At 39.6% G+C, this 27,407-nt stretch overlaps 1 protein-coding gene across 2 annotated transcripts; it reads left to right on the forward strand.

Annotated features, from left to right (window-relative positions):
- Positions 1 to 16: 16 nt before the first annotated feature.
- PTDSS1 (phosphatidylserine synthase 1) lies at positions 17 to 26,776 on the forward strand. 2 transcript variants are annotated; one of them, XM_015855908.2, is made up of 13 exons: positions 17 to 298; positions 5,248 to 5,339; positions 6,768 to 6,812; positions 8,816 to 8,940; positions 10,220 to 10,378; positions 13,963 to 14,114; positions 15,568 to 15,709; positions 16,783 to 16,895; positions 17,750 to 17,815; positions 20,528 to 20,627; positions 21,599 to 21,667; positions 22,171 to 22,240; positions 23,474 to 26,776. In XM_015855908.2, the coding sequence occupies exons 1-13, from the start codon at positions 120 to 122 to the stop codon at positions 23,584 to 23,586; spliced, it is 1,425 nt and encodes a 474-aa protein (XP_015711394.1). In that variant the 5' UTR covers positions 17 to 119; the 3' UTR covers positions 23,587 to 26,776. The 2 variants fall into 2 exon arrangements, with proteins under 2 accessions (XP_015711394.1, XP_015711395.1); XM_015855909.1 differs by having other exon boundaries at positions 35 to 298; positions 23,477 to 26,775.
- Positions 26,777 to 27,407: the final 631 nt, after the last annotated feature.

Consider the following 27,407-nt stretch of genomic DNA (forward strand, 5'->3'; position numbering starts at 1 on the left):
GTGAGCAGCAGCGCTGGGTCCGCCCCTCGGCGCGGCGGGCGCGGCGGTTCTTCCCCTCGGCGGCGGCGGCGTCGCCGGGCTCGGGCGGGTCGGGCCGAGCCGAGGGGAAGGGGGTCGAGATGGCGGCGTGCGTGGGGAGCCGGACTCTGAGCAAGGACGACGTGAATTACCGCCTGCACTTCCGCATGATCAACGAGCAGCAGGTGGAGGACATCACGCTGGAGTTCTTCTACCGGCCGCACACCATCACCCTCCTTAGCTTCACCATCCTCAGCCTAATGGCTTTCGCCTTCACCAGGTGCGGGTGCCCCCTCCCCTCTCACGTCCCCGGGGTGAGGGGGAAGGAGAGGGGGTCCCCGCGGGGTGAGGGTGGGCGGGGTGCACGGTGCGCGGTGTTCTGAGGGAGCCCTACGGAGAGACCCTCCTTTAGGGGGACCGTCCTTTGCTGCTGCCCCTCCCTGGGCTTGTCCGCCGTCTTGTGGCTCCCTTTACGACTAAAGATGCATGTGTGTCTTGAGCAGTAGCCAAAAAATGGCTTTCCTTAGGCTATCAAGGAGCTCAGGAATGACATCACCCAAGTAGATAATTTACCAAGTGTGCAGCGGGCAGAAGCGGCTGCTTTGTGCAGTCATTTTAGTGTAACTTTATCTGAGGGTAACCACACGTTGACTTAGGCCCCTGTCCTTTCTCCACCATAGGGAAAGCTCTGTGGGCTTCACTGCTGCACTCATTTGTGGTAATAAAGCTGAGAGTGGGCACAGGTAACTCCAGGAGCCCCATTTGTGAGCAAAGGGTGTAGCAGTGCCTTCTGTGGGGTACACTGAGCTGCTTTTTAGGTTGTGTGTGTGTTTTATTCCTTCTGTTGAGTGGATCTGGTAACATGATGGTGTTATGATCCTTCTCTAAGTGATGTCATGCAGCCTCTGATAGAATCATTAATGTTTGGAAAGGCTGCTAAGATCATCTAGTCTAACCATCAACTCATTACCGCCATGTCCACTAAACCACGTCACTCAATAGCACAGAGTCATTGAGGCTGGAAAAGATTAAACACTGATTCCTGTGAGGTTCTAACTAAACTGATGTGTTGTGTTCTGGACTCATCAATGCCTTAGTGCTGTGATACGTATTTAATCCTAAATCGCTGTAGCCTTGTTGATTATACTGTGCCTCTGACAGTGGAACATCATTATTTATCCCTAGGGTTGTGATACAGTTTGGTGTGTAATCTGTATTACTCTAAAGATTCAAATGGATAGGTTATATGGGCTGCAAAAGTAGTGATCAAGACTGGGCTGAGCTGAGAAAATAGCATGAAGAGTAAAAGGGTGTAGCAGCACATGGCCTTGAGTGTGTGTTTTCCTGTTGCTTTTTATATATGGCCCCAATGAAGGTGTTCTTGATGAACAGACCCCCTGTTCTACTCAGGTGGCAAGATCTTAGCTGAGGGTGACTGTCTCCATCTGATAAATCATTCTGTTGTAGGGCAGATTTAGGTCAAATTGATCTAATTTAAGTCAAAATTATGAGTTATTGGCAAATTCTCATCCAAATGTCATCTGTAGGATTAATGGAATTGATCACTCGCCCCTGGGAGAAGAAAGGTCTTTTACCTTTAATTCTTCCAAGTGGAGGATGAGTCAGCCAGCAAGCTCAGAACTACGACTCCTTCAAGGCCCTGGGAATGCTGCTTTAATATTGTGGTTGTTACTTTTTCCCCAAGAGGGTTGCTAGCTTTTATTTCTGCTTGTCTTGGTAGCTTTCTAACTGACTTCGGTTTCATTTTCTTCTCTCTGTCTGCCTTTCTTCTCTTCTCACTTCCTGTGTCTAAGTACCTATCAACTTCTCTTTTAACTCCTCTTCTCCTCAGGTTGTGAGAGTTACTCTTTATCCTTTGCTTTCTTTTATGTTTCTTTTTTCCACCCTTTCTGTCCTAGGAGTTCTCTAAATGGGGGTGATACCAAAGCGCTGCCTCTGTTGCCTTATTTGGTGTGCTACCCAAACCATATGTTCTCATTGAGAAGCTGAGGTGGAGAGGGAATAGTCCCCGACATGCTGTCAGTGTGTGCTCCCAGCTCTTGTCTTCCTACTCCCACCAGCTTACTGTGTCAGTCTGCAGTGACTGTGTTTGGATTTCTACCTCATGGGTTCTAAACATTGTGCACAGATGTGACAGATTCTTCTTTGCTTCCTCTGTGCTATCAGTTGTTTCTTAGTGCTCCTGGTCAATTATGTTAAGCAAGGGATTTTCCACGATACATTCATCTTCAGTAAATTATTTTTGTTTTCAGGAACTACAGGGCAGGCAGAGGAAATTCTGCTTCCCTTGAAGCCTCTCTTGCCTCTTCTGTAATTGCTCAGTGCCAGGAATATGGGAGGGTTCAGATCAAATTAGAAAATGCTTTTCCCTTGGATGCAACAAGCCATAACGTGGGATCTCCCTTGGGATCAATGAGAGTAAGATGATACTTTCTTTGAGCTGACAATTGATGGTGAAACTCTGTTTCAGACAGCAGTAACTCTGGTATCAGTAATCGTAAATCAGAGAAAGAAGTGTGTTTTTAGCTTCTCCATTTTAAAGTGTGGAGCAGTGGGTTGTCTGTTTTTAAAGCACATCCTTCTAGTGCTTCTGACAATGGCTGCAGCTGCCTTGCTTGTTTCCTGCTGAATGAGCCAGACAGCGGCTCCTCTGCTTCCAGGCTGCACCCCAGAGCAGAGGAGTGGAGTGGCTCTAGCTTTCCTTGTTCTTTTCCTCCCTTGAGAAGGGAAATGGTGGCCCTGCAGGAGGGCATATTGCTGCCGGAGGAAGGACTGAGGGAGGTGACAGACTGGCAGCTTCTAGCACGAATGCATGGTTTTATAGGAACAGGAGCAAGACCCGTGAGGGTGTTGAACTGTAGTTATTCACATCCCTTTGATGAAACTGGATTATTATGCATTTAGGTGCATTTTTGGAAGACTCGTTTTTTTCCTCCCACATGCTCTAAATTTAGTGCTTTAACTACTTTTATCTCAGTGCAGCGTCCTCCTTTTTTTTCCTTTTGTGATGCAGTAACTAATTTATGTTTCTGTAACGTGTTACTGTATTGCAGTGCTCTGGAACTGGGAGAAGATCAAGAGAGAGGAAAAGGTTGTGCAGTTATGATACACTTTGGGGTTTTTTTTATTATCTCTGCAGAAAGCATCAGTCTTGAAAAATGCATTTGACAAGTGGGTTTAAGCTGTAAGAATTCTCTTCTGTCCTCCCACACAAGCCTCATCTGTGCTGCGTGGATGCCTATATTTCAAAGTCAGCATCAAAGTTCCTAAGGCGAAGCGAAGAGATGATTTAGCACATTTTCCTGATTGCAGCTTGTTGTGATTGCCTCTTTCCTCTGACAGTTATTTTGCTTCTCTGTTTCTTTTGGTGCTCCCCAAAATAACTCTTCCAGGAGAGTGCTGTAATTCTTAACTAGCACACAGCAGTGAGTCTCCTTTCTTCACTAGGAGAGTGGTTAGGCCCTGGAACAGGCTGCCCAGGGAGGTTGTGGATGCCCCGTCCTTGGAGGTGTTCAAGACCAGGTTGGACGGGGCCCTGGGCAACCTGATCTAGTAAATGTGTATGTTTGGTGGCCCTGCCAGGCAGGGGTGTTGGAACTACATGATCCTTGAGGTCCCTTCCAACCCGGGTCATTCTGGGATTCTGTGTGATTCTCCTGCTGATGCCTGCTTTGACCTGCTTCTGGTAAGAGGATGGGGGTATCTATCCCTTCTCAGAGGTAACTCCAACTAAAATAAAATGCTTCTATCGCTCACTTGGAACGAGGAGTGGTTTAATGCTGCATGCAACATCTTGTTGGCATTCCTTCCCCCCCAGATCAATAAGATTAGAACAGCTTCCCTGGAACTGAGTGATACTCTGAATGCTGATAAGCAGAGGTGAGGGCCTTGAAGTGAGAATCTATTGATGCAATCATAGTGTCCTTCAGTTCTTAGCTGGCTGCACTGAACTGTGTGGTGATGTGACTTCAATAACTTCCGATCTCTTCAGAAAATAACAAGGAATCCCCCCACTTGATGACACCAGTAACAGCATGTGAGTGTGTGTTATTTGTGTATGTTAAAGCAGGAATATGGCTTCGTCTGAGCTGTTGAAATCTGGGGCTCCACCTGAAGTGCTGTGGGTAACACAAGGCTTTTGGGGTTACTGAGGAAGCCAGAGTTAAGGCCAGGAGTGTAGGATTCAGCCTGTGCAGTGTGGCTGCAGGACTGACTGGTGGTCCGCTGTTTTGAGAGAAATGTTGTATGGAATCCCAAAGGCCTGCAGAGGAACCATTCATGTTTAATGTTCTTTTTCCTGCCATACAGATGAACTAACGCAGTGCTTAAGTGCCTGGTGATGGTGAGGGTCTGCTATGGAGCTGTTAAGGTGCAGTTCTGAGGGAAAGGAAAATAATCTGACAATGTGAGAGTACATAAAATTGTCAAGATGGTAAAACTTGGAGTAGTAGTAGCTGATACATTGTAAAATAATACTTCATATATTACTAGTAATGTGCTTATTACTGTAGTAGGAAGTTTTTTGGTGATTATTGAAGTCTGCAAGAGTCTGACTGCTGATGAGATTTGGGTATGTTTTCTGGTCATCTTGGCTGCTCTTTGCCTTTGATTTTTTACCAGCTTGAAAAGAAAGAACAGCTCAGTCAAGCATGCCTTGTTATTCCAAGCTGAATTCTTAGATCTCTCTTCTGGCCATAATAAAACAGTAGCACAAGAGTTACCTGGTATTTCATTCAGAGCTATGGCTTAATAGATCATAAAGCAGGTTGGTATTTTCCTCTGGTTCTTTTAAGTTCAATTGTGTCACTGTTATACACAGTACGTTACCTCACACAGCATGGAAACTATTCTGTGGGCTTTCTCCTGCCCCAGCACAGGGATTCTCTGGGCTGTGAGTAGGATACGGCAACCTGGGGCAGTAGAATATTAAAGGCTTACTGCAATAATTAATTGCCCTGTCCTGGCACTTGCACCAGGTATTTGTCATTGGGAACAGAGGTAGTTGCAGAGACCATGAAAACAGGGATAGCCAGAAGAGCAATGAAAGTCACTCAGTGCAATTCCTATCTTGACTTGGTACATAACCAGCATGCTTAATTCTTGTACTTTGTTCTATGTAATCTCCATTTAAATAATGATATATTCAGTGTCTTTCAACTTCAACCTTAAAATGACACGTTAACACTTTGATGCTCTCTGTCTCTTCAGGGATGATTCTGTCCCAGAGGAAAATATTTGGAGGGGTATCCTCTCTGTGATTTTCTTCTTTCTAATCATCAGTGTTCTAGCTTTTCCCAATGGTGAGTAAGGTTCATACATCGCTTTTTGCAACATGTAGATTTCTCTTTATTGTCACTATATTTGTTTTGGTTGAAATACCTCTTTAAAACTTCTGAATTCCTTTATATTACAGAACAGTCTAAAAATGGGTTGCAGTCACTCTAAGGAAAGATAAGTTATTTATAGTTTGTCTTTATCTAACGAGGAAGTCAGGGTTTCAGAATCAGTGTCTGTATTTGCAGGTGCACAGTTCTAGCTCAGAGCTGTTAAGTAGTAATGATGCCAGATACTGAAAAAATGCATTAATTGAATTTACTTTTGCTTTTAACAGTGTCATTCTATACATTCTTAGAGACAAAGCACAGTACATTAATCACCTAGCGATAGTTAGGAGCCATGTAAATCATATTACAATGCAAAACCACAGTTGTTCAGTGGAAATTAAAGTCAGATGAACATTCTGGTAATTGTGATGGGAGCAGAAAGTGCAAAAGGGGAAAATCATTTGGGCGACAATCCAGTGGAGGAAATAACATCTTTCCTGATTTGATTTATTTATAATTTTTGCTTATTGCTCTCTGCAAGAGAATCATTATTGCATCAGCTCCAAAGAATCTCAGGGGTGGCAGCATCCAGAAATAAGCCAACAGTGATTGTGTTCATGACTGTTCTGTACTTCAGGGTTGGAATGTGTTTTTCTTGTGTTTGAACCTCATTAATTGATGGTTTTCACAAAGTAATCCCCAAAAAACTGAATGTCAGAGGAAAATGAATGTCATGCTTCTAACTGTGAAAAAGCAATCCACAGCATGTACTGAAAATTCAGCCACTTCTTGTGACCTGAATGTGTAATTCATGTCAAAGTGGAAATGTCTAAACCAGTCTTACCTCTTCTGCTTTTTGGGCTCAGAGGTTTTTGATCTAATAAAGTCAGTGTAATCACTGTCTCTAAAGTAAATAATAGTGACACTAGTAAAGAACACGAGTGTCTTAAATCCTATTAGATGTCTGAAATTTAGTTTGCAAGTTTTTTGTATGCCTGTTCGCTAATGTTTTGTGGTCATTAGAAGGCTGAGCACCAATTTTCTTTGCTAATGCGCAAAAAATTGTGTTTGGTTACTTCAGTGATAGCGAGCCATGTGTCAGCTGTGGTCTGGAATCCAGATCAGGAGATTCTTAGCTGAGATAAAGTATAAGCAAATAATATATTACTGTTAAAATAACTGAACACTTAGTCCTACTAATTATCAGTGTCTTGTCCCTCTCAGTTCTGCTGCTACCATTTTTTCTTAATTATACAGCAAGGATCCCCAAACGTTATGGTATGTTACACACCTTAATGGAGAATTTCTCAGTGCTTGTGCCAAATCTTCTTGTGAGAGCTCAGAAACAGATTATGTGGCACTTATTGGCTATGTTGTAATAGGCTTTTTGTTTACTGTCCACAGGACCTTTTACACGCCCCCACCCTGCGATATGGCGAATGGTTTTTGGTAAGTTTACCTTCATAATTCATATGGTGCTTCTGTGGGATTGAAGGCCCCCACCCTTCCCCCCAGATGAGCTGAATAGGTTTGTCATGAAAAATAATTGTGCATGACACTTCTGTGAATAACTCTTCTTTCCCACTTCTGAGCAATTACTGATAATCTGTTCTTAATTATGTTGGGAAATGTCAGTGGAGTTTCTGTGTCAAGATGGTATAAATTAAATCATCAACATTCCTTCTAATTCTTTGTTTTAATCCAGTTTTGTCCTAATTCCGTTCCCTCTCTGTAGCACCATTTCTTCCCACTCTAAAAAGCTTCTGTAACTACTGTATGAGCTGGTTGACTTCTGACTAAATCCAGTTCAGCAGGGCACTTCTTTTCATTATCTACAGTGTTTATTTTTTTGCAGGGATTATGAATGCATCTCTCTCATGTCACTTTGCGCAGCTAAAAATAAGTAGCTTCCAAAATTGGTTGATTACTCATCTGTTGACATTGAGGGGTACTGCTGATGAGATAGCACTCCTTAACGAATCCTGATCCTGTTGGGGGAAACACAGGTCCTGCTGCTTCCTTCTGAGCAAGTATAAAGAACATTCTCAGTTAGAGCCCCTGTACTCCTGGCAGAAAAACTGCTAAGTACTGGAATAGGTTCCCCAGGGAGGTGGTTGAATCACCATCCCTGGTTGTGTTTAAGAGCTGTTTGGATGTGGGTGCTCAGGGATATGATTTAGCAGAGGATTGTTAGAGTTAGGGTACTATGGTTAGGCTGCGGTTGGACTTGATGATCTTCAAGGTCTTTTCCAACCTGGGTGATTCTATGATTCTAATTCTGTCATTCAGGAGCAGCATTTTCCCCTCTGTAATTCTGCTTCTACTGGCTTGAGGTCTCACACCTGTGCAGTATATGAAAAGCAGGAGTTGCATGCCCTCTATATTTCAGAATGTATCCCACCTGCAAGCCACATTCCTTCCAGTAGCTGGGCATCTGTGTACATGTTCTGTTTTTAGGATATATGTATATATATACACACGCATATGTGTATACTCCTGCAGAGTATACTGCAGAGGGCAGTATATACTTCCTGTACACACATGTACACTTGAATGGAACTACTTCTCTAGCATACTCTAGTTATAAAATATATATATATATATATATATATTTGCCTAAGTATTGCTATAATTTGTTTTAGTTGGAAGATATTAAGTTTACTCGTGTTAATTTTTCTGCCTTCCATGACATTGCAGGACACAAGTAAGTTTGAGTATTAGACTATAGAACTAGTGGTAGTGTTTATGTGGTCTTAGATGTCTGTGAACTTGTGAATAATGTAAAGATGTGTTGCCAGAAACAGCTTTGTCTACCCACACACCTACGCAGGACTCTTTTTAACTTCTTACAAGCTTTTATTCTTTTAATAAAGCTGTATTTTGGCATTGGGAAGAAAGTGGAGTTTGTCCCAAATGTGTTAGTGTTTCATGATGTATAATGGTGTAAAAACATCATTATCCTTACCTTGAAAGGTTTGAAACAGTGAGTTTTCCAACTTACAAAACTAATTGTGCCAATAAGCTGGTTCATGTTTGTAGCTACTCTGTGCACAGCTCAGAATTGCCAAGTGGGATTAATAAATTGATCTTTGTGTTGGAAAAAAAACCAAAAATCCTGTGATCCTAATCTGCCATTTACTGCAGAGCTCTCTGATCACAGACTTGTGCTACTCATGCTGAAACTATCTAGACTGAATCTTTTTTGGCTGGGTTTATACAGTTGAATGTATATTATATAATGTGAAACAGGAGGTGATAAGAAAGAAAGCCCGAGTGCTCAAACATTACCACCTGACTTGTCCGTTAGGTTTTTGGGTGTGTAACTGCTGTGTGTAGAAAACTTATTTGTGCAAACCAGGCACACATTGAGTATCACTTGCAAGGCAGCTTTTTGGTCTCTGTGTCCCAAGGAGTTTTATGTGTGTGATTCTAAAGCAGAGTCTTTTTTGCAGGTCTCAGTGTGCTGTATTTTCTGTTCCTGGTGTTCGTGCTCTTCCTTAACTTTGAGCAGGTGAAAGCAGTCATGTACTGGTTGGATCCTAATCTTCGATATGCCACAAGGGAAGCAGATATTATGGTATGTATCCTTGGCGTCTTGTTGGACACTTTGGCTACTTAGGTGTGTTTTACCTGGGTGGGAAAGAATGCATCTTTATTTGCTAACATAACTGCACAAATTTGCATTGCAAAAGAGGGTGTGAACATTTGAGTACCAAAAGAGAGTTATTTTAGGGAGAAGCAAGAGTTGTCAGTTTACCCTTTTCTGTCACATCGATTTACTCCTCCTGAGCAGCGTCTCTCTTTGCTCTCTGTTTTTCTGCACCATGCACATCTGGTATTATGTGGTCTTGCCTCAAGATTAAGCAAGTAAACTGATACTCTTATGTAGTAAGTTGCTATTTGCCAATAGCAGTTACCACACATTAATGCAGCTGCAAAACTGCCCTGTAACATGTAAGAAAGAATGGTATTATTTACAGTGCACTTACCTTATGTTAGTTGATTGATAGTGAGGGCTGCATATAAGCTCCTTCTGTGGAAAACTGAATGCTTCTGATGTTGCACCTCAGTTAATCTGCATTATGTACTGTGCAGCTGTAAGATCTGGAGCCTGACTGTGACTTTGGTTTGCAGGATTATGTGGTGGTGGTGGTGAGGCATGGACAGCTTGCTGCTGGGGTACTGAGAGGGCACATTCCTAAATGCAACGTGAGCATGGTTGTTAGTGACGTTGCTGAGCAACAAAAGGGAGCTGACATGTAGAGTGTGTTCATAAGCCAGGCTCACCTGGTGCTCCTGTCACTTGAGTTAGAAATAGATTTGGGTCAGAGGAGGACTAGTGTTAGTATTGTTGCCAAATTACTGTACAGCGGGTTTTCTGACTGTAGTGGCAAAAACATGATGCTGTACTATTGATCCTGATGTGATCACTTAAAGTTTTTGTGTGAGCTCATCTGAGACAGGGCAGTTATAAGATCACTTTCTTGTTGTTTTTTATCCCTTCAGCCCTATGACGGGACCTTCTCAATATGAATATGTTCTTGGAAACTGAGTGAGGAAAGTAAGACAAAAAGATGTCCAAGTGAATATTGGGATGAGTATCTCAACATCTCAAACCAGTGAGAATTAGCAATCATTAGTTCTCTTGCTTCAAATTGGAGCTGCGTGGTAATACTGAGTCTTAACACTACAAGCTTTCTCACAGAGTTTAGGAGATAAAAGGGATCAAAGATAAAATTATCTTTACAATTTCAGGCATGTTGCACTGGATAGAAATTATTTACTTCATTCTAACGTCTTTGCATTTGCCTATTCATTGAAGGCTTTTTGTTTGTTTTTTATTCTGTCTTTAACAGGAGTATGCTGTGAACTGCCATGTTATCACTTGGGAGAGAATCCTCAGCCACTTTGATATATTTGCTTTTGGGCATTTCTGGGGCTGGGCAATGAAAGCTTTACTGATCCGCAGCTATGGCCTGTGCTGGACTATCAGCATCACCTGGGAGCTTACTGAGGTAGGTCACTCATTTATCTCAAGTATGAGAAAATGTGTAGGACTTTAATTGTTCTGGGGGGAAACATGACTGTTACTAGAAGGACAACTTACTAGTCCTCAGTATACATTCATATTTTAAGCCTTATCAACTAGATGCCAGCAAATATTGCAGTTGCAACTGGGCTCTAGGTAAGTTGGGCAGATGATGGCTTTCTATTACCTAAAAGGAGACTTAGTATTACCTGAAATGAGGGAAATCTCAGACAGTATATTGGTGCCATCTACTCTTTCTTTTTCTGCTGTTATAGGAGCCAACACTCTTGTGACTTCAGGTGTTGGTTTGTATATTCTGATTTAGAACATATATTCCCCTTTTCACCTTGCGGTATCTACCGTCTTTATCCCCTTGCTCCAAATATAACAATATTTAAACATTTTGTACAGTTGTGAATACTGTACAGCAAAAAGGAGTTCCAGGATCCCCAGTGAAAGTGAGAGACCCATGAGAAGAAGTCTGTATGGAATGGCAGGACATAATGCAGTGTGACATTTTCTGTCATGAGGCTTGAGAGCACAGCCACTCATTTTCTTACATCATACTCCAAAGCCTCGATTATTCATCTTCACTGACAAAAACGTAGTTTTTCTGGACCAGGATCTAAACTAGTTCACACCTATTATAGAACCATGTACCATGATCTGAGGTACCACACACGTTTTTGTTTGTTTGTTATCCAGCTTTACAGCAGTTCTCCCAAGCATGTGCTTAAGCATGTTGTCTTTTGACACCTTTAAATCCTATTTTGGTGTAAAAGTGTTGTGATACCTGAGTTAATCATTAGACTATTGCTTGGATTGCTGGTCCTTCCTGTTAAATTTGTTTTGAGAATTCAAATTGATTGATAGTTTCTTGTTTCTTCAAGTATTATCTAGTTAGCATGTTACCTAGAGGTCGATTGATAGAATGTGTTACCTAAAATGTATGGATTTGTTCCAATGAAAAACGAGTTTAATTTCATGATGTGGACGATTCAGAACAAAAATAGAAAAGCCCAGTTTTAATCAGCTTTGGAAACAACACAGTTTAAAATGTCACACTTAAAGCACTAAATAAAGATGTAAACACTTGAATTTAATCTTTTAAAATCTGTTTTCTATAGAGGGCATTTATAATTCAGAAATGTAGATAAGGATCTGGTTGTCTAACTTTAAACTTCAGGTTTGAAAATGTTGATGTCATGAGTTCCTTTTCAAAGAAATGGTTTTGTTCTGTAGCATTTGATGATGTTTCTTAAGTCATTTTGAAGCTGTTTAAGGTCAGAGTACCCAGCCACAAAGAATAGCTTTGATAATTATTTTACTTATTATTATTTTTTTTTCCTCTGGAAAAGAAGTTTAAATTAGGGTTTGTTTCTCACACTCTTATTGTTCAGTCACACAAACCATTATCTTCAATTTGACACCACGTGAGGTGTCTTGTATTCCCTGTTGTTGAAAGGTGGATCATTGGATCAAACAATGTGTTGGGTGAGGTTCAACAAATAGAAGAGTTATCACCACCCAAATGGATTTTTAATGAATTAGTTAATTCAGAAGAGTCACTAGAAACCTTTAGAAGTTCTCAGGGCAGTTACATGGGGATTTAGCTGTGCATCTCCCATTAGCATTAATGGTTTTCAGCTGGCTCCCCGTCCTGAAATGGGACACTTGGCTCATGCTGCTGTCTATCAGATTAAAGTTGGGATTCAAGCAGTCCTTGATCTCTTGTTCTGGGAAAGCAGCAAGCACTTCAGAAACTGGCTGGCTGACACCTGTGGTTTGTTTTTTCACTGCCTCACTATCTGTAACTTCTGGTGTCTTTGGCTGGTTTATTGCACATGGAGATTCATAGCCTAGTGCCCCTTTCATGTTAAATCTACTTGAAACACGGAGGGGAAGCTGTTTGTAGCAAGATAACGAGCAATCTTGTATTGCTTGATTCCTGCGGGGGAAAACTCCAGATTTCTTTTCTACAGGTTGAAATTCATGTGGCTTTGACAGTGAAGGTACACTTCAGAAAGACTTTCAAAGGAAGGGACACTGTCAGTGCTGGTCACTGTAATTTTTATCAATTGACTTCTGTTTGTTCTTGCTGTATACAGAGAACATTCTTCATGTTCTTTTTCACATATTGGATATTTGGGAGGGGGTATCTTATTCTACATTTATCAGCCAAAGATACTCTATTACAAAATCATACCAATAATCTTCCACAGGTGCATAAATCATGTCTATTTGTTAACTCGTTAACTGACAAAATGTGCCATGTTTATGGGAGGGTTATTTAGCTTACATAGTTTGTTAAGCATCTCTGTGTGTATTCCAAGGGGAACTGCTTGACATAAGGATGTCTTGGTTTCCAGTCCACAAGTAGATATTTTCAGTCTCTAATTCTTGGGTTGGTGTGATTTTATTTTTTTAAATTGTTATTATTATTATTACATGAACTAAATAATACAATTATTTCTTTCAAATGAGAATGGGAAGAAGTGAATCCATTGCTGGCTCACATTAATTTATGCTTATATCTTGACTTAACTGTGGCCATCTGGCCAGTTGTCCTTCACTCTACCAAAAGCTTAAAGTTACCCAGTGTATCTGCAGATACCGTTAATTGCCTCACTGATATTTCACTGTGGTCTTCAGTTAAGCTGTTGATTTACTTCAGAGGGAAGCCACTTGCTAAAGAACTACATCATTCGTACGTGTTCCAGGGAAAGCCTAAATATGTTTTGATATATCCCCATCCCAGCAGCTTTTCAGTATGATGTTGGCTGGTTTTGCCCTATTTTCCAGTATCTTAATAGTATCTTCACAGTTAGTGCTTATCAGAGACTGACTAGGAAGAGGGACCTAAATACCCTCTCAATTGGTTTTAGCCATTCTGGATCAAGTATTACAGCAAAGCGTGTATTGTCTGATTTATTGGTGAATTCTAAATCTTCTCATGGTCATTAAATTTCCAAAAAAATACTGAAAGGAAGAATTCTGAAGTGTTTACATTAGAAGAAGTTTTAAGTCTTAAATTCCAAAAAATATTTTTATATATTTTTTAATATTTCCAGTAAATACATTTTAAAATAGATCCATTCTACTTACTGCAACTTACTGCTTGTTACAAACATACTGCTTCAAATAACAGCAAAGAAAAATGCTCTTTCCTTTTTTTTTTTTTTTTTAAGCACAAAACACCTGTTTTAGTAAAAGAAAAAAACGCGGCAACTCCAAGTAGTAGTTTTGCTTGCTTCATTTCATTTCTGTAAGTATTCTGTGTATGTTCTTTGCGGCTGAAAGCTGAACGCTGTCCTTATATCCAACACAGCCCTGTATACAACATAGTCCCAACAGGGAATGGGGAGAAGGACCTCTGTGATCTTATCTAGACTTACTCAAGGCGTTCTAATGTTAATGGAAGGACTCCCATAAATTTTCAGTGTCTGTGGCTCATGTCCTTGAGGTATGACAAATATGAAAAAGCCAATCTTTTAAAATGTGTTCCTGAGAATGAATTTATATGACTTCTGTGCTGTTCCTCACCCAAAATCTTTTTGCTGTATTCTGTAGCTCTTCTTCATGCATCTTCTGCCTAATTTTGCTGAATGCTGGTGGGATCAAGTCATATTGGACATCCTGCTTTGTAACGGGGGTGGCATCTGGTTGGGCATGGTAGTTTGTCGTTTCTTGGAGATGAGGACCTATCACTGGGCAAGCTTCAAGTAGGTCTAAATTAAAGCTTGATTAAATGTTGTTAGTTTAATATTAAACTTTGGGAAGTGAGCTGTCTTGAAATATGCATGTAGTATTGAGATAGCACATGCAGACTGCATGTTAACAGTGCTGTAAATTGAAGTGTTAAAAATCTATCTAATTACTGTTCCTATAGAGCATATATTCTTAAAATATGATTATGTGTATATAATTTTCCTTTGCAATATAAGTTACAGGCATTAATCCTGAGTTTAAAAAATATTTACTTACATTTTCAGTTAATTATTTATACCAATAAAACTTTGAAGAAGACAGTGAACACAACAAGTTGAACTTTTCTTTGTATACACTAACACTACACTGGTGCTTATCTTTATAAGACATTAGTCTGGCAGCATTAGTTATCTGTGCAGAAGAGAGATCAGGCTGATTAAACTTATGCTTTGAATTGCCTTACCCTGCTATTGACCTTGTAAAATAAATCAAGTTGCAAAATAAAGACCTTTTTGCACATGGCAGCTCATGGCCCAGTAAGTTTCAGTTCTTATCTCTCCCAGGTTTGCTTTCTTCCATAGTTTTCGCCCTTCCTTCACCTTCTTCCCTGCCAGTAAGTGGCAAGCACAGTTATCTGTACGTTACCAAAAGCATAAATGAGACTAGTTTAAATAAAATGGATTGCCAAAAACCAATGCCTTGAGTTTCTATTGGAGAAGGAAAAGGAGCTTGAGCTCAGACTTCCAGTTCCTTTCCCTATGAGGGCTTTCTGTCCGGCTTTCTTCCCTCGCAAATATATACATAGTTCTGAGAGCCAACCTTTAGTCTCAATTCAGTTTTCCCAAATTTTGAAAGAATGCTGAGTTTCGAGTTCACTGCGAATTAAAACAGTAGAATATCTTTGGCAGAACTATTTTTTTTCTTAAAATTCCCAGTCCCTTTGGTGCTGTTACTTAACTTGATGTTATCAAAAGCAAAAACTGTAACATCTGTCAGATGAACCTCCATTTACATCCCCTTTCAAAAAGAAATCTAAAGATCCTCTAGCTTGTAACAGTGCTATTGCACTTCTTACCAGAAGATTCCCTTGCTTCAAATATGAGACCTGGAAGGGTTGTTTGTGCTGTAAGTGCGCTATGTCCAAACCTGTGGAGCCAGCCTCTTATATATGCATAATGAATAACAAATCTGATCTCTTTGAAGGACAGATACCTATGAGTTCTGGAAAAAAAGAGGCATTGGGTAGAAGAATAGGCTATAAGGATAAATATCCTCTAGATTTTCCTGGGCAATTGCAGAACTATCGTGATTGTTTCTTTTTCCCTCGCAGAGAGAATGATAGGTGAATTTTGCTTTTAGACTCAATCTTGAGAAGGGCAGCCTTTTATAGCAGAATGGCTATTGCTTTTTTTTTCTTTTCTTCCTCACATCTTCCTTGTTTTAACTCCAGCCATTCTCTTTTTCTAGGGATATTCACACGACCACAGGGAAAATCAAAAGGGCTGTATTACAGTTCACCCCAGCCAGCTGGACCTATGTTCGCTGGTTTGACCCTAAGTCTTCATTTCAAAGAGTGGCTGGAATCTATCTTTTCATGATCATTTGGCAGGTAAGAAATAAGTTCTGTGAAATCAAAGCTGCCATCAGCTCAGTTACTTATTGGCTGTGTTTGGTTAGAAGATACTCTAATGCAATGCATGTCTGTCATTGAAACACACGATTAAATGAATTGATCATACAGAATGGGTCAGGCCATTATTCACAAGAGTTACATGATAGTTCAGGAGCATAATTACAGAATCTCTAGGAAAAAAGAAGTTACAGGTTTTTTCACTGAGTGTCAGATTTCTCTTTGCAACTGATACAGTTTTAAAAACTCCTATCTTTTGTCTTTTTCTTTCTTCCACGTTGAATATTAGATGGTTCTCTGGTACCCAGAATTCTGGCTGTGATCCAGCAAGACTCCCTAATATGTCCCAGGTGCTTGAGCATGTAGTCATGCAAATGCCAACAGACTTCACTAAGACCACATTTTTAATTTATCACATTTAGTTTTTGAAATGGAATAAGAAGTGTTTAGTGTGTTTAAAAAAAAACAAAACAAAACTCAAAACAATAGATACGATATCTTCTGTCTCTCTTACAAATTAGTCTTAATCATTCCTATCTGATTTAGAGTAGGAATGGTTCCAGAAGACATCTGCAGTGGACCTTAGCATGTCATCTCTTAACAAGTTTCAGGAAAGAGACCAAATACTTTCTTAGAGGTGTCTAGAAGAGAATTCTGTGTTTTATTTGTACATTTTTATTTGTACATTGAGCACTGGAACAGGCTGCCCAGGGAGGTGGTGGAGTCTCCTTCTCTGGAGATATTCAAGACCTGTCTGGACGCCTACCTGTGCAACGTGGTGTAGGGAGCCTGCTTTGGCAGGGGGGTTGGACTTGATGATCTCTAGAGGTCCCTTCCAATCCTGTTCCCTACCATCCTGTGATTCTGTGATTCCTTATTTGTCTTAGGCTCTGTATAAATTCTCAGCCTAACAAGTATGCTTAGAGTGGAGCGTAAACAGTTTTTCTTCTGTTTTAGTTAACATGTTAATCTATGTACATTTTTTTTGTTGGTAAATCATTAGAAGTTATGCAAGATGAAAACTGTTAACTGACTTTTTGTTTTTGTTTTAGCTGACTGAGTTGAACACGTTCTTTTTGAAACATATCTTTGTTTTCCAAGCGAGTCACCCGTTAAGCTGGGGGAGGATTCTCTTCATAGGAATCATTACAGCACCTACTGTAAGGTAATTTTGTTGCCATGGTATTTCTTCTTACCTTAAGAGTAGCGTAATTTACAGGGGCCTAAGAACTGCGTGTAATCTGTGAATAACAACAGTGTTACCTTATTCAGAATGGCATAACAATGTATAAGCACTGTAAACAAGTGTAGAAACATTAACCTCCTTTTAGTCTTGTGTTCACTTTGTCCTCGTAATTTTTTTTTTTCCTGTGACACTGCTGAAGATAAAATTCACTCAGTTTTGAAGATAGGGTCAAACAATTTCGTATTCATGAGTAAAATGTTGTTACCTTTGACAATTACATAGCGGACATACATTGCTTTATTCATAAAATACAGTGATTTTTATAGCTGGTAATCTCAGGAGTTACATGCAGAGATTTTGCACTGCTAATTAAATCACCTTAGGCATCCTGTAAGCTCCTGTGTAAGTGGTTTTATTCAGGTATTTTAGTACACTTCATAGTCTATAGAAGTCTTAAACAACCAAGAAACTGTGAAAAAGTAAGGGGTTTTCTAATTCTTCTGAGGCTATTGTGTGTTGCACAAAGGAAATGGAGATTCAGTGGAGAAGCAGGAGGCAAATTTGTAGCTTTACTCACCTAGTTCAGGTAATTTCCCACTCCTTGCTCTCAGAATTGTTTTCTGTGTTATTTCAAGCCATTTGATCTGTGTGATAATCTCTGCTGCTGCAATTGAAGCCGTCTGGTAGATATCCAGGTTGATTGCATGTGAATTCAAGCATCTGCACTTCATTTTCAGTACAGATCCACTTGAAATATAAACTACTTTTCTAAATGTAAATGTTCTGGGAACTTTTAACATCACTGAAGAATTTTCTTATGTTTTCCTTCTCAGGCAATACTATGCATACCTCACTGATACACAGTGCAAGAGGGTGGGAACTCAGTGCTGGGTATTCGGGTAAGCGTTCTTGATGCAATCAAAACTTAAAATTGGACAGGTGTTAAGCATGATTCCAGCACAGATACAGGTTTTTGGTATAGCCAGTGTCTGTCCCCTATTCTTTTAGTGTAAAGGATAAAGTTTCTGCACCTACTGCCTTCTTGTCATTAGAGTAACGCTCACCTGACTGTCAAGGTGGACATTGCGTCTGCTTGAGTAATTGCAATAAAAGATGGTCAAACAAGCCACGGTTGTCAAAAATACCTGTGCTGTTCTTTGAGAGAATACTCTGAACAATAGTTACCCTGTGATTTTTTTTCCTGTCTCTTGGAGACCTTTAAATAAAGCATTGGCAAGATTGCTCCTTGTGAGAGCTTCCTTCTCCAGATGGCTTGACAAGAGTGGACCCTTCTTGAAACCAGAAGTGTATGCTGTTGTTGCATTGTGACAGCTTAATGTAAATAAGTAACACATGAATGTCTGGTTTGGTCTCTAATTTGGAAACCTACAAATTGGCAAGCATAAGAAATCCTAAACTAAGTCTTGTGAAATACACACACACACACACATATATGTATATATATTTTAAGAAACTAACCAAAAAGCTCTTTTCTGATTACATTGATTGTAAATTAAAACAGCTATTTTATTATCATTATGGAGATTACTTTGTCTTCCGTTGTCTGAACCATTTTTGTGCTTCATAGAAGAAGCTGTTGCTGTTTTAAATTAGAATAGCACATCAGTGATCCATAAAATGTTCGGACCTTATTTAGAGACAGTGCTTTGGCAAAGTCTTTCTCACCTTTGCTGTTAGTCTCAGTGTTTCAGAAAGTGTTGAGTTAGCAGGTAGGTTTTCAGGTGCACCACCATAAGCAATATCCCTTTTGCAACAGTTAATTGAGATGAGAGCAGAACGTGCTGAAATTTCATCAAAGGGATTTGTAATCTTGTTTTAAATGTACTATGGAGAATGTGTCACTGGTCTCCTTGAGTTTGGATGAACCTAAGTACCGATTTCGTTCACTGAATTACCATCTTCCTCAATGGACCTATTACTGTGTTCAGCTCATGATCATAACTTCCACTGGATTTTCAAAAGGTAGTAATGTTCTGTTCTTGTTTAGTTTTATTACTGCTCTGTAGGAGTCTGTAATATTTTCTGTATGCCTCTACTTACCTGCAGAGGATTCTCCTCCTTGGAACACGCTTATCAATGCTTGGATTGATAAAGAGAGATTATAACATACATAACCCCTAAAAGCATTTTTCTTGGTAATTGTTGCAGCTTAATGACCTGGTAATTGTATAGACGGTGCTTTAGTACTGAAGATAACTCATCAATTATACAGTTAATATGACTATTTAATTTACAATTAGAACCAAACAAATGTGCTTTGTTTGTGCATAAGCATCTTGCTAGTTCATTTGATGTTTACCTACTAGTTCAGATATTTCAATTTAAATAAGACATCTTACTATAATATGGAACAAATCATTCCAATACATACATACATATCAGTCCCTAAAAGACTTTCTCGACAACAGGTGGTAATCTCAGAGTCTTGTAGAAGACATGTTTTAAACTGTTTGGGGGGAGCTTAAAAGTTCTGTGCTATTAAGAAAGCAATATGAATAGATGTGAATTTAATCCTTTGTAAGATAAAGGAAAATATGATTCTGAATTCTTACTTTCTCTCTTCTGAAAATCATTAAGGAGGGTGGTAAGCATATCAACCTTGATTTAAAACTCTTCCTGAGCAAATTAGTGTAATGTGTCAGAAAAGGTGTTACTTTCACAATGTTTTGATCACATTTAGCTGCTGCAGTTCATGTTAGATGGTTCAAAAACAGCTGTAATGCATTATTTGCAATTTATTAATGAGTATCAGGACCGTGTCCGCAATGTCAGTGACCAAATCATACAAATATCTTTCCTCCTCTTTCATGGAGGGACGGACCTGTGTGCTGTTGGCTGTTCTTGGCAGCTGACTGGCTTGGATCCACAGCCCTCTTATTACATACCACATGCTAGACAAGACTCCATAGCTCTGAGCCTCAAAAATGTAATTATCTGGTGATGGGAGAGACCTGGATACACTTGTTTTGATTCTTAATAATGCCAGGTAGGGAAGTAAATATTGCAGTCTTCATCATAAATCCTCCGGTGCTGTAGTGTGGACCTGGCTTTACACAGAAACCAGAATAAATACGCAGGTTCTCAGAGAACATCTAATACTCTCCACTGTTATTTTTCTCATTAAGATCCATCTGAAGTGAGCAAAATAGTCTAATTGGAATTGTAGCAAATTTGTGTCAAGAAATATCTGAAGCAGTTTTGCTTCACAAAACAGAGAGTCTGTTGGTTGTTCAGCATGGAAAAGACTTTTTATCTGATGAGGGCTGAAGCATAGTGGTTGGTATAAATAGAAATTCTCTGCTATTAGCATATGCTCCTGCTTGCTCCTTGTGCAAGCAGAGTGTTGTGGAGTTTTGGACTGCTAGATGATCATTTTTTATAGGCTGTTTACACAGAAGGAAAGAGAAGAATAAAAAAGAGATTTCCCAGAGTCTCCCAGTTAATATTGTCATAGAGGAGCTGTGTGTTCACTAGAGTTTGGGTGTTGTTTAGAGCTGGCAGTCCTGAGTCTGGGTTGTCAATGAGTGAAATCTTTATTATTATTGTTATTATTATTTATAATCCTTCCTCTCTCTTTCCTTTACCCACAGGGTTATTGCTTTCCTTGAAGCTATCGTGTGCATAAAATTTGGACAGGATCTTTTCTCCAAAACACAAATACTGTATGTTGTGTTTTGGCTTCTCTGTGTGGTAAGTGAGACATCTTTTATGAAACATAAGGCATAGTGAAAGCATCAGAAGCACCTAAACTGGCAGCAGGGGGTCACTGTGGGGAAATGCAACTAAGGAGTTTTGTGCGCATCCTAGGAAAAGCAAATGCAAAGTCATTGAGAACACATCTTGAAGGGGCTAGAATAACTTATATCCCACAGTTCTCAACAGAGCATAATGTAGCCACTGTAATGATACTTACCAATGAGATGAACTCTAGTTTGAGAGCTTCTTATCTTTATGAGAGAAAATGGCAGTTCAATTTAAGATAATTTTGGAGATGATTCCAATGGTGCCCTTTGGAAAGGAGCAGGAGTTAATGACTAGCATTAATGAGTAATGTGTGTTTCACACTGAGGTCTTGCAACTGCATAAACCCTACCTTATCAGGCAAATTCTGCCTTCAGTACTTCCTTGTGATTAGTGCAAATGCAGCATGAGATGCCCATTTTATAATATATGCTAGTCATGCCAACCTTGTAAATCCCATCTCAAACATATTATTAGTTGTCATTGAAAAATAGACAATAAACACTTGTCCATTTAGAAGGGAAATTTGCAGCTTTGAACAGGTGGTAGGGAGCTGGAATTGATTTTCTGTTATTTAGCATGATGATCTTATTGCAAAAACTTCAGAAGAGTAGAACTAAATTGCTGCCCAGATCAGAACACTGCAAAAGCAAACTGAAAGGCAGCATGAAGGACAGTGCACGGAGAAGGAGAATTCTTTTCTCCCAGACTTATTGCTCCTGGTACATACCTACAAGTGTCTGTCAACTGCCTGATTATGGTGACTGTACCAAGTCATGTATGTGAGTCATTTCTATGTACGTATTCTCATGGTCGTGGCAGTCTCCAGCTGTGGAATGTCCTGGAACTCAAAGATCTTGAACTAGCAAAGAATTTAGGGAAGAAAAAAATAACTTATTTTTTCTCCTTTCTTGTTTTAGGCTTTTACAACTTTCCTGTGTTTATATGGCATGGTTTGGTACGCAGAATACTATGGCCACCGAGAAAAGGTACTTCTTGTTTTATACCTAATTAGATGTTAGATTTTTTTTTTTTAATTTATTTTTTTTTTTTTTACCAGAGCTGACATACATGGGGGAGAGGAGGTTGGTCCAGAGTCTGAAGTCAATAGAAAGCACTCTAAGTTCAGGGAGCCTTGAACAGATCCCAGATCATACTGTGGTTTCTAAAGGAAAGTCCTCTTAGTCTCTCAAAATTAAGCTGTGATTTTGTCAAAGAATTCAGGGATGAGTAGTTCATTAACATTCACACTGTACAGGTGGTACACTAGGGGAATATTAAGAACACATGATTTCACAACAGATTACCTGCCAATTAGTGAGTTGTATCATCTTTTTTGTGCCTCTTAACTAGGAAGGGTAGGTACAGGCTGTATCAGGATTTATCAGGAGGTCTGCCATGGTATGGATTTGTGAGTCTGGCTGTGAGCTCGAGAAGCACTGATTTCAATAACCAGCATCCTAATGACACGTGTCCCTCTTGTTTTTCACAGACCTTATCAGAAAGTGAAGACAGCCCATACAGTCCAGATGCTTCCTGGCTTCATTCTAAATTCAGTAAAGGTATTGCCACTTTTGCATGTGTATTCTCAATGTGGTAGCATTAATGCTTAGCATTAGGAAATGAAACTTGGAGACAAATGGGCTTCCTTCATGAGCCTACAGGAGCTATGAAGATGAATTATCTACAAAGATATTTGGTTTTACTGCCCTTTTTCTTCCAGTTCATTGCAAATGTATGAAGTAGTTTCATTTTTCTGCTGCTATTCTAAATCATTGTTGTAGTTTTAGGAATTTATTTCATAACTGTTCTGAATGAGTTTTCTACCTGAACATTGCATGTTTGATTTTAAACATGTGATTGTTGGTAATGCTGTTATTTTTACTTATTAAGTCAGTCAAGAGCTTGGCCAGGAGCTTATGTTCTTGTCATAAACAGCTTTCTCTGTACTAAGCAAAGACAACCCATTTTGCTGACACCTTTTCCCTACCCTACAGCCCAGTTACGTTACTTAACTCCTTGTTTTACTCATTATTGTGGGCATATTGGAAAAAAAATAAATCAGACTTCACATCTGGAAGTTGCTCGTCAAAGCTTATGTTCCACTTGTGCTTGTAACATTAAAATACCTATGCATCATATGTAGCAGTAATTGATAAGCACCCACATCAGAGCTTCTTTTTACATATGCTATTATGCGACTTTTCTAGATGCTGATATTAACTTATTTGCAGTTTTGTGAAGTTGTGAGTTTTTATTTGGAGTTAAATTGCTTGCAGTTAAAAAGTCTCTCTCACGTTGCAGGACAAATCTAGCCAAGCAGTTATATATTTTCTAACTTCATCTGTTTCTTCATTAACTGCAAACTTCAGCCTCTTTCATGTTTCAGTCCCTGTTGTCTACTTTTGCTTTTTCAGTCACACATGGGCTGTCATATGAAAGACTGGAAACAAGGAATGTTCTCGCAAAGAATCTATGACTTCATAGCTCTCAGTTTCTGACAGTACAATAACAGCAATAACAGTGTGAAGATCTATACTGTTGATGTCATTTAAAATAGATGATGTTGCACTGCTGTATTTTGTTATAGAAAACTGAAATTTCTTTTAGGATGAGGAATTTTGCAGAAATCTTTAAGATTTGCTTTAGTAGGCCACTAGATGGAGTACAAGTACCAGCCAGTTTGTATTAGCTTGAGTTATTCCATACTATTCCACACTAGATCTAGAAAGCTTTATTGTCTTTCAGGCAGGAACTTACTAATGCCAAATAGTCAAAAAGTATTTATTTCTCAGCAGGTGCTGACAACAGTCCACCAAAACACCCAGTCAATAGCGAAAGCCATTCATCTCGAAGGAGGAATCGACACTCCCGGTCAAAAGTGACAAATGGAATTGGCAAGAAATAAGAAAGGCGTCTGAAGATGTTCTACCGTGATATGACAAAGAAATTCAGATTTGGCTCTGAGTTTCCAAGTGGAAGATTGATTTTAGTTTTTAAAGAAGTTGTTGAAGATAAGGATGGTCAAGACGGAGCCACCAGTGTAGTGCAAATCATTGCCTGTTGAGACTTGCCATTCACTGATTTAAATCTAGTTTCTTCAGCATGTGGTAACAAAAGCTAACGAAGAGTATGCTGGAAAGAATATAATCTTGTCATAACAGGTACACCCTGTTTTGCGTTCAGGTGTTGCAGGTTTTTAGTATCTTAGTTGAGGACGTAAACACAAAGGTTAGTAAGCTGATAATCAGTTTGCATGGTCCATGGGACTGTTTTATTTCACTGTGTTTTTGTTTTTGTTGTTGTCTGAAAGAATATGCAATCCTTTGACTAAAAGCAACTGCCAGTCTTTCTCAGTCTCACAACTTTTCTATACAGGAGTCAGTAAATGTTTTGAATTTCTGTACTCCTATCCAGCTGCTTGCTTTTATTTAAAGGCTCTCCACACTTGGTGACAGCGTTTTACCAGCTAAGAAATGGGTCCAGATTTCTTGTAAAGGATGTGAAATTGACCTTCAAATATGACTTTTTGGTTCTGTGTTGTCCTGCTTGATTGTTACATGCTTTTATTTTGTCAGGCTTTGTTAAATACTTACATAAAACCTATTGCAAAGTAGGGAGGGCAGGCCATGCCTCTTACACTGTTATGTCATTTAGTTGTTTTGACCGCAGTACTTAGCTTTGCATTTTCAAGTCATTCTTTCAGCTGTGTCACCTTGTGCTCAGTGTTTCTTTCTACTCTCTTTTTATTTGCCTCTGCCTCAGCTGGAACCAAGAAATCCCAGCTTCTTCAAACCAATAGCAGAAACTGCTTTGGAGGCTCTGATGTACTGCCAGGCCTGATGATAAGGCAGGTTTTCTGCTGAAGTTGAGTTGCTTACCGCTTCTATAAATAATGATTTGCGAAGACTCTGTAGCCTTTGGTATCTGAGAGGTAGCATGATATTACTGTGATATACCACACTGATTTGGTATTTTCTATCATGCAGTCAGATACCCAGCAACAAAAGGACTCTTTCATGCAGGTGTTGGTTTTTTTTTGGCTTGTTTGTTGTGAAGCCTTAGTTCTGATGTCTAGCAAAGTGGATAACGTGCCATTTGTGAACAGAGATTAAGTCAAGAGGTAAACAATCGCGAACAATCTATTCCTGTATTAAATTATCAGAATGGTTTTGTGCCGATTTGATTTTGGGATTCATGGAGTTCATAGAAGTAGATAGCTTAAGTAAGGCTAATACCTATTGGTTATTAATCTGCAAAGAGACTGGGGTTTTCTTGTTCCCTGATTAAGTTACCACAGTTTGCCGCAGAGTAAATACTGAAGAAAACGCAGCAAAGACTTTATACAAGTGTATGATACTGTAAATAGGAAAAAAAAGTATCCTGTGTAAGCCATGAATTGCTATGTGCCACAAATTGTCATTTTCAATGCACTTAACTGTGTTGCTGCTGAATTCCTTGGAGGCCCTTCGTTCCCCTCCCTTTTTCAATCAAAGCAATTGTACAACTTCAGAGGTAACGTAGAAGCTGCTATTTAATGGTCGATACGGTAACATTAAATGTTACATGAGAAAAATGATAAGGAGACTTCAAAGCTTTCCTGAAAGTACTTGGTTGTCATTCACTTCCATGTATTGTCTTTATTCGTGGTGTGCTGCATATTGATGAATGTATTTGTAGATTTCTTTGGATATTTGGACTTGTTACTATTTTATTTTATTTTTTTTATTAATAAGTCAGTCTGTGTATGACTGCAGAGTGGCATTGTACGTTTTCTGTCGATTCAATACCAAAGCAAGAGGTTGGAAGTCTGATGGCTTGGATACATTAAGTGCTGTGGTTTTGAAAGGTGAGAGCATGCCTTGTACTTGCAAGGTGCATACACACCAACTGTGTGTACAAGGCCTTGCATGTGCACACAGGTGCTGAAGTACACTATCTAGTTGCCTGTGGGGATGAGCACGCGCTTTGTAATTGCAGACCTGGTGCTTACACTCCTGAACTGCACCCTAAAAAATATGAAAAAGGCAAATACAAAGTGTTATCCTGGTGGAAGCTGGTTCTTTATGCTGTTACAGCAGCGCTGGCCTAGAAGAAATGTTGCGTAACATCACCTTTTTAATATTTCCTGTGATTTTTCTGTTTGGTTGGCTGAGTTTTCTTTGCTCCTTAAAAGAGGGAGGGCTACGGTGAGCATAAACTTAAGTCAGCTCTTCAAATGCTGCTTGGAAAATTACATTTCCTGTCCTCTGTTAACAGTTCTGGCTGGAATTCACACATGTTCTCACAGGTCCTCTACTGACTGACAACTGTATTTTCAGCCCTGTCATCTCTGGGGATGAGCTTTGTGCTATCTCACGTTGGAAAGGTGCTTTTGATCACCATTATAAACTTGAAGTGATCCCGGTTTTATCATTTAGTATGCTCTGCTGAATTTGGAGTGTGTGACACCTACAATGGCAAATCATTGAGCTGTTTAGCAACAAGCATCCATGTATGAATTCTGCTGCTTGAACAGTGCATTGAAATAGTCACAGATGCACTGTTCTGTTTTCAACTGCTGGTTCTGCCTCACTTTCTCATTCTTTCTTTCTTGCTTCTGATGTTGTTTCCTTTCTCTGTCCTCTGGTGATCTCCCCTGCTGCTAATGAGAGCTGAATTGGCCTTCTGGAGGCTGTCCATTCCTGCTGTCAGCCATTGAAGGGGGGGTAATTTGGGGCAGCATGGCATAAGCAGAGGGTGTTAGCATGAACTTTATGTGGTTGACTAAATGAAAATGAAGAGTTTTAAGATGCAGGCATGAAGAAAACCAGTGTTAGTTTGGAGTACTTGATTCAAGTGCTAAAGTTGCTGTATAGATTATACACAGCATCTAACTAACTTTCTGAAGTGTGAGTTTGACCAGTGCTTCTGTTACTCTTCTGTGAAGATGATAATTTGATGTTCCAGCTGTTAAAACTTTGAGTATTTTTTACCATGTTATCACAAGAGGACACAAATGTTACCGTGTATTTAATGGTTTTGAATGGAATTGCTCTGTATTGATTGCAAAGTATTGTATTTTGCAATGACTCAGTAAATCAACCCATGTCACTCTATGTGTGTGCTTGTCTGTGCCTGTAAGGCATAGGAAAAAAGTTATATACTACCTTCAGAAGTTACTTGGAGACCTTATAGCTCTCTATAACTTCCTGAAGGGAGGTTGTAGTGAGCTGGGGGTTGGCCTCTTCTCTCATGTAATCAGTGATAGAACTAGAGGTAATGGTTTTAAGCTGCGCCAGGGGAGATTCAGGCTGGACATTAGGAAGTATTACTTCTCAGAAAGGGTAGTCAGGCATTGGAATGCACTGCACAGGGAGGTGGTGGAGTCACTGACCATGGGAGTGTTCAAGAAATGGCTGGATGTTGTGTTGAGGAATATGATTTAGCCGGGAAGTATTGGTAATGGTTGGACTAGATGATCTTCTAGGTCTTTTCCAACCTTGATAATTCTGTGATTCTGTACTACGCTATTGTATGCTATTTCCTGCTGACAGTTATAGCAGTTCCTCAGCAGCTTAAGATTTTGCTGTGATTTATCGTTTCCACGCAGCAAATCTGATAGTATGAATGGTTCGATGTCTTCTGGGGCTTCTGTATTTTACAGGATGAGTCTTGTCTTAAATTTAGTTAGTCTTTAGGAATTTGTTTTACTATTGGATGGGAGAACCAAGTTACAAAATGGGCTCA

Source organism: Coturnix japonica, chromosome 2 (assembly GCF_001577835.2).
Source record: "Coturnix japonica isolate 7356 chromosome 2, Coturnix japonica 2.1, whole genome shotgun sequence".
Classification (NCBI taxonomy): Eukaryota; Metazoa; Chordata; class Aves; order Galliformes; family Phasianidae; genus Coturnix; species Coturnix japonica.